This window comes from Lupinus angustifolius, chromosome LG18, assembly GCF_001865875.1.
Source record: "Lupinus angustifolius cultivar Tanjil chromosome LG18, LupAngTanjil_v1.0, whole genome shotgun sequence".
Taxonomy (NCBI): Eukaryota; Viridiplantae; Streptophyta; class Magnoliopsida; order Fabales; family Fabaceae; genus Lupinus; species Lupinus angustifolius.
The window spans coordinates 3889608-3903160 of record NC_032026.1 but is presented as its reverse complement, the minus strand read 5'-3'; the positions used below and the strand labels follow the sequence as shown (position 1 = coordinate 3903160).

The following is a 13553-nucleotide window of genomic DNA, read 5'->3' as shown; positions in this document are numbered from 1 at the left end:
GGCATAAGTCAATTAAGCCTTGACAGGATCAACAACCACAGTGGAATGGATCCTCATGTGTTTTGACATGATATGGTTATTTGAAGCAAGATCACAAAAACTTTAAACACTACTGAAGTGTTGGGGTCTTTTCAAAGCATATGTGGGGATCCACTCCCCAAATACATTACAGTTAAAAGGAATTCTGGTAGTTAACAAAAGGTACAACAGATTCAGTTCATTAAAACTGGATTTGGAGTATTTACTCTTTAGTCTTTACAGTTTGGAAGAGTACCCTGTCTTGGATTTAAGTGTTATTATGAGTTCACCTCCTTCATTTTAGAGTAACCTTCCACTCTTCTTGACTTGGCTAGTTCTTCCAACTCCGCAAGTTTCAGATTGTGCCTGCTTGCCCCTCATAATAGCTGGTAATGCATCATTTTTAGCTCTATATCCATTCCTCTTGGTGTTGATAGAGATGTACAAGGGGATTTCTTTACCCGGGTTGATTGTGGCCTAGTCAATCTTATTCATGTAGATGCTCTTATACCTCTTATTCTTTACACAGGTTGAATGGGGTTTACAAGCTGCATATTTTTATGAAAATATATTGGTGGTGAGATGTTATGATTTTTGGGGGTGTGGGAGATCTCAATTTGCCTTGAGATTCCAAACCCTCGTTTATAACTTCTGGTAAAAATAATTCTATATCCCCCTGACGTGTTTTTATGTAGTTCTATGCCATTTTAGATCCCAAATCATTCCCATTACCTAAGTATCATATATTCTATTCACACTGGATCTTCAAAAGTATCACATATTTAACCCTTTTAAAGTCACTTGTGCATTAAATCATAATAGCTTAAATCATGGATATAGCTAGTATCATATTGTTGAACAATTTCATATTGGTCTTCCTAACACAATATTCACTTTAAATCTAGGCTTATATATATATGTATACATGTATATATATATATATATATATATATATATATTAAAATTATATTTCTCTTATTTTTATCGTTCAGGCTAGCTTAGGGCCAAAATAAATTGGCACATTTATTTTTATGACAATCTCCTTGTTAGGGGAATATGAATTCCCCTCAAGGGTGCAATATTTTATACACATCACGAAATTCACAACAAATATAACGTCCTAGGACAAGGTTCTAACATACAATGGACACCCTTGGCAAGTTCTAGACTCCCTATAAAGGTTCCCATATTGCATCTCTCTCGAATAGAGAAGCCCAAATATTATGATGTTAGAAACAGGAGACCAGCTCGAGCGGCTAACTCATAATAAGAGGTAACAATATGAGTGGTCCACATCACCAACACTCAGAAGTGACAAAGACCGCGACCAATGAGGCTAGTGTCCCTTCTATCCAAAAAGGTATCACTAATACTCGGGTGTAGGACATATATGTGCGCCTAAACGTGTACACTATATATCACATAATAACAAAAACAATACAAACATGCACATATAGTTCATATACGCAACATCTAATTACACATTAAGCATGCAACTCATACAATTAATAATTAAGCATGCAATTTATACAATTAATAATTAAGCATGCAATTCATACAATTAATAATTAAGCATGTAACAAATATCTCTACAGACAACTAATAATTAAGTATGTAATTCATACAACTACTAATTAAGCATGCAATTTTCATATTTATAACATATAATTTAAAATTAAGCATGCAATTCAAATTTATATATACAACTAAAATTAAGCCTGTAATTCATATTTATACATACAATTAATAATTAAGCATGCAATATTATTGGAAATTAACTAATCAACAAAATAAAAATATGATAATAATAATAATGGTAAATAAACAGTCACATATTTTATTGATTATGGGCTGGACTCCCTCAAAAAAGTCCCCAGCAGAGTCGCCAGCTGTAGCGCCCCGATTTTCGGCTGCACGACTTTGTTTAGAGTCGCCACTACATTTTATAGTTAAAAATGTAGAAAAATCTTTTAAGCCCAATTACCTTGGGCTTTTGGATTTTTGATATCCAGGTTCGGGAGTCGGTTACAAGGTAGGGAAGGTATTAGCACCCTACCCGCCCGCCTTAAGCGGTACCCTTCATTAAAATATATGACATTATTATTATTATTATTATTATTTATTAAATTGTCTGATTAATTAGTTATTTATTATGAAAAAAATACTTATTTTTATTATTGAGTCTGACAATATTGACTTTGGTCCTACGTAACCCATTAAGGGGATCAAGGCTTACGTAGTTCTTTAAGTAGAAAAGGGTTTGTTGGTTGAGTGTATTTTAATTAAAGAAAATATATTTTTAGTCAAAAAAATTTATTGTGCATGTTTATTTATTGTTGAAAAAAAGTTTCTATTTGTTTAATTTTTGTTATTTAGTTAATTAAGAAAATGAAATTTAATTGATTTTGAGATTTAATCGATTGAAAAGAAGCGGCGTAGGACGACCTTTCGAAGATGATCTGAGAAGAAAGAGGCCTCTAGGGCGACCTTCTCATTAATTCTCAAAATTATTTTATTTTTTTGAAAAGTTCTTATTGTCATATTTTATTTATAAAATGTTCAACGTTTTATTACTCACTTCAAATTATTTACAGAGAATAAACAATTTAATTAATTACTAAAAAAATCATAAAGAAATATTGGTTGATTATTATTTACCTTTCGGAATTTTCTTTTTTGTTGTTAGTTACTTATCCCATAATTTATTATATTATTAATTTGTTACTATTAATATTAATTATTGATAACATTTAATGAAATATTTATTAATTATTTACAAAAAATAAAAGACATTTATTTGTTAACAACATTGTATAGTTTAACTAGTAAGAAAAAAAAATAGAATTGTTAAAATATAATACCTAATTGCCTTTAGAAGTGTAGAGAGTGCACTGTTGAAATTGTGCTAGTGTGTGGCGGTTATGTAGAGTGCAGGACACGTGGCAGAGCGTGAGTAGATGGAGTGTTTCACACTTGGTGCGCTTGGGGCACGTGGCGCGTGCTGGATGGTTGGTTTGGAGGGTTTCACGGGTTGGAGTGTAGCCATGCATGTAGGAGATCCTGCACTCTGAGAGATGGTAGAATCTGGTGCGGGCGGTTGTAGTGGAACTGGGTGAGCTGCGCATCCTGATTGGCCAGTTCTAGTGGTCAACTTTGATAGAAAAAAGTATGCAGATCAAGCGAACGTGATTCATATAGAGAAGAGTGTACGGGAACAACAATGAGCACGCCCACACTGGATCGCTCCCACTTGGAAAATCCCACTCTTTTCCCTTTCCACCGTGTTTTCACTTTTCCTTTTCACTGATACTTTTTTGCAGTGTAATTTTGAATGTTTTTTTGTCTTCACAGTGTTTCACCTTCTCTTTTCACATGCTTTTCTTCAACATGTTTTCTCTCTTTTTCTCAGAGTATTTCCAGTGTTTCAAGTGTTTATAGTATGTGTTTTTTTGAACCAAAAGGAGGAACCATTTAACACTACCAAACTAACCTATTTATATAAAAAATTAACCCTAACCTAATCCTAAAAAATTGCTAACAAAATTAATTCCCACTAACCTATAATCTCATATTAGTAGGCACCCACCAAGTCAAATCTGACTTGGTGTTTTATTATTTTTTTAATTTATTATTTTTTTATTTAATAAAAGACATTTTAAATGGTTTATGTATTTATTTATTTTTATATATCCGAATTAATTTGCAAAAAATAAATAAAAATATTTTTGAACATGTATAAATTATTTTAAAATTATATTTTCGAAAAACTAAAGTAAAAAAATAGTTTATTGTTTATTTGGAATTTAAATGAGATATTTAGAATGTGTCATTTATTTTTTATAAAATCGAATTTAATTATAAAAATTAATAAAAAATCTTTTTCATTATCTTTTATTTATTTTATAATATAAATTTGAAAAAATAAATATAATAAATAGTAGAAAAAAATTTTTACCCTCTTTTTTTATATAAATTTGTTATAGGCTTTTTAGGGTCTAATTTTATTCTTTTTTCTTATTTTTATTATTTTTAAATTTTGGTTAACCTAATCACTTAGATTTAGGAACCTTAACAACATTGATTTTGATTTTCCTATTTAAATTTTTTTTTTTTAAAAAACAATGTTTTGGGCTTTTTCTGGGTCTGACAAAAGTGAGTGTTCACAGTGGTAAAAACCCTATATGATGAATGAACATACAATCATGATTTTTAGAAAGAATAAAGTCTTTTATGTACAAAACCATGTATGTATAAATGATTATACATGAGTGTCATTTATCATATATATGTATAATGATGTTATGCCTCATTCTCTAGGATTTTTCATTTTAGACTTTTTGTGAGACACTTTCCATCTTGGGTTTACCTAACCTAAGACTCAATATTAGGCAATCAACTTAGAACTCTAGAATGTAAAAAACAATCCTAGACTCTATGATGTTGACCTTGAGTTCTTGGTGTGTTGTTTGTTGAAATGTCCAAGTCTTCAAACTTTCATATAAGACCTTGTCTTAATCAGAACTTCGTAGGTTGTTTATAATGGTATCATTTGACTATTTGCCATTTCAATACTAGCTCTTTGAGCACACAACAATCTTTATCTTAGCAAATATCTTGTTCCTTATAAAACTTATGTAACAATCTACACCTTAGCAAATGTTGGAACTTGGTTTGTTGGAAGCTATTAGTGGGAACTTTTGGGTGTGAAATCTAACAAACTCCCAAGTTCCATATTGGAGAGATGGGGAACTTGGAAAAAATCTCATGTTATAAATAGAAGTTTCCTCCCTTCATATTTTCTTGTCTCAATTTGAATGTGTTTTCATTCAACTATTTATTTCTCCCTTATATTTTTCGCTAAGGCATTTCTGGAAAACTTCTCCCATTTTCTTTTTGTGGCACTAAGAATTGGCACATATAGCCAAATTGTGAAAATTTCGAGAACTGTCATTAATAGTCAGATTATGAGAAAAGAATTGGCACGGGTAGCCATATTGTGGGTATTTTGAGAATTGACACTAGTAATCATATTGTGGGTATTTCGAGAATTGACATTGATAGCCATATTTTGATGGGTGTATTCGAGATTGGTTCTTATAGTACAGTAAGAATTCGATAATAGAGATCTGAGCTATTTTATCCTAGGAACGACGTGGTTGATAGTTCGCTTGCACATTTTGGGAAGTGCCATGAAACATCTCAAAGAGGGTGACCTGGTCGTGACTCAGCCAACAAGTATTATTCCATGTCATTTAGAATTGTTGCAAACTATGGTAACAACAATTTTAAGACATTTCTACTGCAATAACATTCGTAGATAATATTACTGGACCCAACAACTTTGACCTGAATAAATCATTTTGGTTTGACGGGACTAACTTCAAACGGTGACAACATAAGATGAAATTTTTCCTCACTGTGAGAAAAGTTGCACACATTCTGAAAACCGATATCCTAGTACTGCCGGAAAAAGTTGGAAAATAGGAAATGGATAAAGTAGTTATTGGTATAGCTCCCTTGAATGAAAATGATTACCTTTATAAGAATTTCATTCTGAATGGGTTATCAGATGATCTATATAATTAATGCAGTCCATACAAGTCTGCCAAATTAATTTGGTATGCACTTGTAAAGAAATATGATACTGAGGAATGTGAAACAAAAAAATGATTTTAGTCACTACCTCAAGTATCAGATGACTGATAATAAATCAATAGAGTCTCAGTACTATGAGATATATGGAATTACTCATGAAGTCATTTCTGATGTATGCCCCTAGAGAGTTAAACTCACATAGCCCATAAACGTGTATTCATTGGGTATGTTGTAAAGGGCAAGGTGTATATGTTTTATGACTTTAACGCAAAAGTGATCATTGAGTCTAAACAATGCTAATTTCAATGAAAAATAAATTCTCTTTTAAATTGAGGAATAGTGGGGGCACATCAACTAGTCACATATTTGTGATTATAGGTAATGATAAAAAGTGAAAGGTTTGAAATAAAACCTAAAAGAAATAAGAGAGCAACAACTACTAGAGAGTATACACTTGATTAGACGGTCTATATATTGGAGGAGAATCCATCATCTCTCCAAGAAGTTTTGACTTCTTTGGATGTTAATTTGTGGCAAGAAGTCATAAATAATGAGATGGACTATCTAGAGTCTAGTGAAGAAGCAGGTAAAAACTGATATCAGTTGTGTTGATCCATTGTGATAGTACCACGGCTATTGCAAAAATTGAGAACCACTTTTATAACGGTAAGAAACGACAAATATGTAGCAAGCACAACACCATTAGAGAATTACTCTCTACAGGAGCTATTAGAGTAGATCATGTAAGCACTGAGAATATCTAAGCAGATCATTTGATGAAAGGACTAGCTAGAAAGAAAGTCCATAATACTTCTAAGAGTATGGGCTATTGCCCTTAGAACGTGGATCACTCATGATGGTAACCCGACCTAACTGATTGGAGATCTAAAGAAATATGTTCAATGGGTAATAACAAGTTGTGAAGTGATATGAGAATGAACATGCTATAAAATTATGAGAAGCATGATTCCTGCAGTATATGTAAGGATGAGTTAAACTCTTAACGAGATCTATACTCCAATTGGAGTAGAGTACCTAGGCTATAGGAGTACTCTTGATAGACTCACCTATGTGAATGTGGAAGTGGGGGCCATTTCCTATGAAATTTAGGGGCATAAATTTCTAGAGCGTTCACTATACTGGGATAGACATGCATGACCTTTAACGCACAGGCTTTATAGAATATACCTTTGAAAATGTTGTGTGTGGTTTAATTCTGAAGATAGAGTTCAAGACTACGAGTTACTCTAGTAAAATTTACATCTTACTAACTATGCATAGATTCAAGTCGTGTGATACATTTGTTTACGCACAATCTTATTAAAACCACAAATTCTCGGAAATCGTTTTTTTAATTTCAAGTGGGGGATTTATGGAACTTGGTTTGTTGGAAGCCATTAGTGGGATCTTTTGGGTGTGAAATATAAAAAACTCTCAAGTCTCATATAGAAGAGTTTCGAAAAAATAATTCCCAAATTCCACATTGGAGAGATAAGGAACTTAAAAAAAATCTCATGTTAAGTCTCCTCCCTTCATTTTTCTTGTCCCAAATTGAATGCGCTTTCATTCAAATTTTTCTTTTTCCCTCATATTTTCTGCCGACGCATTTCCGGCAAACTTCTCCACCTTTCTTTCTCAAGTAGCACTAAGAATTGGCACAAGTAGCCAAATTATGGGAATTTCGAGAACTGATACTAGTAGTCAGATTGTGGGAAAAGAATTGGCACGGGTAGTCATATTGTGGGTATTTTGAGAATTGGCACTGGTAGCCATATTGTGGGTATTTCGAGAATTGGCATTAGTAGCCATATTGTGGTGGTGTATTCAAGATCAAAGTTCTTACAGTGCAATAAGAATTCGATAACAAAGATCTGAGTTGTGTTATCCTGAGGATGGCGTGGTTGATAGTATGCTTGTACATTTTAGGTAGTTCCATGAAATGTCTTAAAGAGAGCGACCTAGTCGTGACTTAGCCAGAAAATATTATTTCGTATCATTTAGAATTGTTGCAAGTTACATTAACAATAGCAAATATCATGCTCCACCTTTTCGAGTATTCTTCATAATGTCACCAAGATCCCAACTCCTCTTCAAACTTGTATACAACTTCTCCAAACTTTTACTATTATCCAATAGAACACGTCGCCTAGCCAAATGACATTATGAAGTCTTTCAGCAAGATGGAAACCCTTTCACAAGAGTTCACTAACAACCACCCTCTTAAATACTCAACCAAGTTGGCGTTTGGAAAACCTCAACTACTACCACCATGAAGTTAGCATAGGCAAACACAAGGAGATGATCAAATTGTGTTTGTTAATTTTTTATCGAATTATTTAATATTAAAATAATCACAAGCAATTATATGGCAATCACAAAAAATCCCTGATTCAAAATATTAACTTACAACAAGCTCAGATCTTCAAAGTTAGTATAAACAAAAGCAATAAAGAGTTAACGAATAGAGAAAATAACACAAGTATTTTATATTGGTTTACTCTCAATCTCCTCCCATTGAAGTATTCAATACATCTTCACACAAGTATGTTTTTTATATTAAGCCTATTCAAGCTCTAACACTAATGTATTCCTTCACAATCAAATCTCTTTAGTCTCTAACCTTTTTGAAGTATTCCTTCACTATCAAGGATCTTCGGACTCTATACTCTCAAAGAGAGTTATTATGTTTGATATTTTAAAACTAACTAGGTGAGGATATGAAGACAAAAAATGTTTAAAGGAGTAATAAAGAGAGACATAACTTGTTGTTTGGTCGAACGAAAGTTAGATTTCAGTTTCTGTATTAAGTTGTAAGAAATGATCATTGTCATATTTAACAACATAGTATGTATAAACATATCTCGTCACCATTCCTTAGATGATGACTGAAATGTTTTATTTTTTTTAGTAATAACATTTTAATATAAAAATACACAATTCCAATATATTTACAATATATCATCTTTTTTATATAAAATATAATTTTTTTTATTTGATCACGAGTTGTCTACTCTATCATTAGTCATCTTCAATAAGTCTTTACAATAATGACAATAAAATCATACACTACTTGTTAGGTATCAATGGTCTAGACATATCTAGAAGGGGGGTTGAATAGGTGTAGCAGTTATCAATTCTCACTTCTCGCACCCAAAATTCAGTTCTGGGAAACAGTCCAGGTAATCGATTAACCAGTGGGACAACAGATATTTTTATGCACAGTAGCAGTATGCAAATTATCAGCTTAATACACGAATTCAAACAGCTTGAAATATAAAAGAGATTGAGAGAGAACAGCTTGCACAATAGGGTTTTTATCCTGGTTCGTTTGCGGGTCCACTTGCAAACTACATCCAGGCCTCCCCTTCTGATCTTGGGAGATTTCTCTTTACTATATTGAAAGCATTGTATTGTTACATACACCAATTCAATTACATGACTCTAGACGCTTCTTTCTTGAATTTCAAGAACCTCTAACCTTGGTTTGACTTTCCCTATCGCACAACAAAACCTTTCTCGCGATTCAGCCCCAGCCAAGATTCTCGCTCTAAATTCAAGACCTCCAAGCCTTGGTGAAGATTCACTAAATCTCAATGGTGGTACGACACCAAGAGACAAAACCTCATGTACAAAACAGTATACAAAAACAGAGTTTTACTAAGCACTAATATGCTCAAATTACAACAATGAAAACTCAAAGATTAACCCACACTCAAGTAACACAAGTCATCATGAATGTATGAGAGTTAATACAAAATACAGATAACGTAGAATCTTTCTCAAAAATCTCTAAATAGAATGCACGAACATGTAAGAAAGTATGAATGAGATTTAGCACATTAAAACTACATGCAATACAACATCAACAATATCAACTAAGCATGTTAATCTCTCTTTCTCATACATGCATCTCTCTTCTACCTATAATACAGTTAATCACGAAAAATATGCTCTCTAATAGTTTCTAACAATGATATGCAATGCTTCACGTCTCTGCAATTTACCAGAATTTATACAAAATGAATTTGGCTCCACAAACCGTTTTTTTTTCCAGTTACGCAGTTAAAACAGAAAACAGACACGTTAATCGATTAAGACTCCACGTTAATCGATTAACCAACATATTTCAATATGTAATTAAATGGTAAACTACTTATATGTTATGCTTGACACCTATACATGTTTTAGAAATTATGTTATCCCTAATATGCACATATAACATGTATGATTAATGCATGAACACATAATAAACTAGATAACATGCCTCATGAATATGATATGTCAATATTAATGGCTTGTGAGATTTGCATCTAGGTTTACCTAATCTAGACTCACTAACTAAGGCACACATCCCAGACTACTTAGAAATATAACTCTATTGATATAACCTAGTCTAGATATGACTCTTGAGTTCTAGGCATGTTGATTGTTAAGTCATCTTCAAGCTTTTACTAACTCTTTATCTTCATCAAAACATCGGTAAAACATTGCTAGTGCAATCCTTGACACTATGCACTTTGACTACTGTTTCATTTAAATCATTTTTTGGTTATAGCTTTATATCATTAGAAACTAATTCAAGTGTTGAGGATAAAATAAATTATATGTGATCAATTTAGTTTGAGTTTCTGAATACTTATGAACCGTCATTTATTTAATGACAATGGTTACAGAGAAGAAATGATACAATTTTGTTTAATCTCACACAAGATTTCCATAAAATATGATATATTATGAATTCAAGTCCAAATAGTATAATAGTCAATGTCTATTCATTATTCTTGTTAATTAAATACACAAAACTAAATAGAATAGTGATTTCATAATCAAATTCTATTTATAAATTTATAAATGAAGAATTTACTATAGCTAATGTATAATTGATTAATTAAATTAAGAGCAAATTATACCATCACCCCTTGGAGTTTAACTTAATTACATTGGTCAATTTTTTTGTTTAGAAGATTACATTCACCCTTGCAAGGAAAATTAGTGTAATTTATGTATAAAAATTTAGTGTGATTTATATAGGTGCAAAAAAATTGATAATTTGTGTAATTGCAATAAAATTCAGGAGCATCAATGTAATTTATTTTAATATTTACATATTTAAAAGAGATTACAAAAAAATGAATGAGAAAAAAAGGAAAGAGAATATTTGAGACTTGAGAGCTATAAAATATAATATTTCTACCTTTTCCTTCGATCCTCCAAAACTCAACTCAAAAACCTAATAAAATGGTGGTCAAGTAAAGTGAGCAATGGCAGCTAAAAATAGATCTCTATAGCCAAAGAAATTGAATTTATTCTTATGTAAGAAAACATACAAGTGCCTAATAATTCCATATCAATATTCACTAATCTGTAACTGCTTTCTGAAATAATGGATGAATGGATAATTACTCATAGGTATATGCAATTAACAAAAGATCATACATCATAGAATAAGTATAGTCCTTTTTGCTAATTTGTAAGTCGTTGCATCACGATCCTGTTTGCTAGAACTTTGTATTTGCCAAAAGGATCTTTAAATTCAGCAATCCCTTAACCAATTTGCTCTATCTTCTTGGCACTATTAACAACTGTTGCACTTTTATCAAACCCTTCTAGCAAAAGAATCCGTACTGCTTCCAATCCATGTTGTAATGTAAAATCCAACTGAAATATATTTTCATCAACATTTAGAACCAAAATCAATGTGATAAATGCCCAATTTTCAGTTCTAAACAAAAAATGAGGCGAAAAATACCTCTTCTCTTTCCTGTTTAGTGAAAGGACGAAGAACAAACCCTACAGGATCCATTTTCCCAGGAGGCCGTCCAATTCCTAAATAAAATCAATAATAAAATGATAATAATCTTAGCAGTGAATGAATATAAATGAATCTTTCCATGTTAGGAGTGTTGTGAGCATACCGATTCTTAATCGCGGAAAGCCATTATTCCCTTTCAAGTGATTAATAACACTCTTCATTCTGCCAAAAGCAGCATGGAGAACAAAAACATTAATGTTTAATATCTCATTGCTTAGCAACAAACCAGGTCAATGAGTACGACATCACCAAGATAAGTTATCACTTATCACAATAAAGGTTACGCTAATTACAACTGTAAGCCCTCATCAATGATTTTTTGCTTTGAGCCAGTTGATAGCAACTAGCAAAGTACTCTTCAAGTGGAGCATAGTCATTTCGAATTTTCCATGTCCCAAATTGTGAGTGTGACAAAAATGAAAGGAAGACAAATATGGCATTTATACTTTTTAAAATGTGAAGAAATTTGGCCTTGATATGCGAAACAACAATGGACGTGTTAATTTATAAACTTAATAAGATATCAAACTGGATCTACACAAATGCTGTAATTTAGCAAAACGAGAGTGCAAGTAAAAAAGACTATAATTACCCATTGTGACCTCCATGTCCACCCTTTGGTAGCAGCCGCAATTTAGCGAAAGGCAAATCCAAGTCATCAAAGATCTGTATAAGAAAGATATTAATTGAACGCTCAAGCAGATCATTTTCCGGTTTTCTTTAATCAGTGATCAGTTGCAAATAAAAAGGACAAAGTAGCCATGGGATAAATATTATACCACAAGTACTTGCTTCAATGGAATCTTGTAATATGAAACTATGGCTCCAACCTTCAAAATAGATTTGAACACTAGCAAATCAGCATCAAACTAGAAGTAGTTATCACAGTAAATCAACTGACTATTGAACATTGATAACTACAGAGCACGGGTGCATTTTCTCTTGTGTAAAATCATATGGACTCTTCTAATTTTATATTTTGATATTTTTAGATGGTTTTTTGGTCCAAAGGTACCTTAATCTGACCACAAATAACTTTGCTTGGTTCAAAAATTTTATAATGCAGCTTATTTACATTTTTATTCAGTAATTCGTAATTTTGTGTCTTGGAAATTTGGGTAATAATCAATTTTTTCCTTCCAGATATAGCATCAAGTCATATAGAAAAATGTTTGTTAACACTGCAGACAACATTTCTGTCCCACCCAATTATTATGCATGAACATTCTCCGGATAGCAGACTTACAGATTCACCACTTGAATTCATAAAAGTCTGTGGTTTTGCAAGTATAACCGGTAGGTCACCTATATAACCTGCATAGGAGAACAAGTTCTGTCACAAATAGGTGCATACTTACAAGTCCACTTGTTTTTTCTCACCAACATTCTGAAATGTGAAATTAAAAATTATATGGAATCAGTGGCTGTCTGCAATGTTTAGGAAAGCAAAATCGCATCCGATGCACTAATTAGAATATAGATGGATTCAGGTTGTGCAAGAAAGTTCTTTCTGATCTTACTTGAAAAAGTACGATCTTAATGATCATTGACATTGTTGGCATGTTTTATTACTCAAACTAAAAGAACAGAACATGATGTCATTAACAAAACAATAATCAGTGAAAGCTGATCTTGTTCAATAGGATCATACTACATCGGCATCAATTAGCATCATACATAAGACTCAATCCAAAATGTTGCTAATAGGTGGTGATTATGACTGGTTCACACTTCATACCTTACATGTTAAAAGCATGGTAAGAAAGATCACATGAAAACAACAATGCATGATAAAGATGCAATCCAGCACTAACTCTAAAACTATTCAATTTGATTCAGGCAACCATCTCTACTACCATGTAGGTTGTAATGACAGTATCATTTTTAATTACATATGTTGCAACTTAGACACAGTGAAGTCCTATCAAGTATCAACTGCTTAATCTGTGAAATACTTTCAAGCAATAAGACTCTGTAATTTATTAGACAAAATAATTGCTGAAAACGCCCGATATCAAAGCTTAGGAAGATAAACTTATACAACATCAAACAAACCTTAGTCCCGCTGGGTGACGTCAGCTACATGGACCGAAAAACGTCATAATAGAGCATAAATCATGTTGCATTA

The 13553-nt window shown here is 32.2% G+C and overlaps 1 protein-coding gene across 1 annotated transcript in view; it reads right to left on the bottom strand.

Annotated features, from left to right (window-relative positions):
- Positions 10897-13553, bottom strand: part of LOC109333513 (peptidyl-tRNA hydrolase, mitochondrial-like) — a 4610-nt gene continuing 1953 nt past the window's right edge. Inside the window, exons 3-8 of the mRNA XM_019569034.1 lie at positions 12672-12739; positions 12205-12255; positions 12018-12091; positions 11529-11587; positions 11363-11439; positions 10897-11271 (exon numbers count right to left, since the gene is read on the bottom strand). Of these exons, the coding sequence (XP_019424579.1) occupies positions 11158-11271; positions 11363-11439; positions 11529-11587; positions 12018-12091; positions 12205-12255; positions 12672-12739 (443 nt within the window). The 3' untranslated portion in view covers positions 10897-11157. The remainder of the gene's footprint in view (positions 11272-11362; positions 11440-11528; positions 11588-12017; positions 12092-12204; positions 12256-12671; positions 12740-13553) is intronic.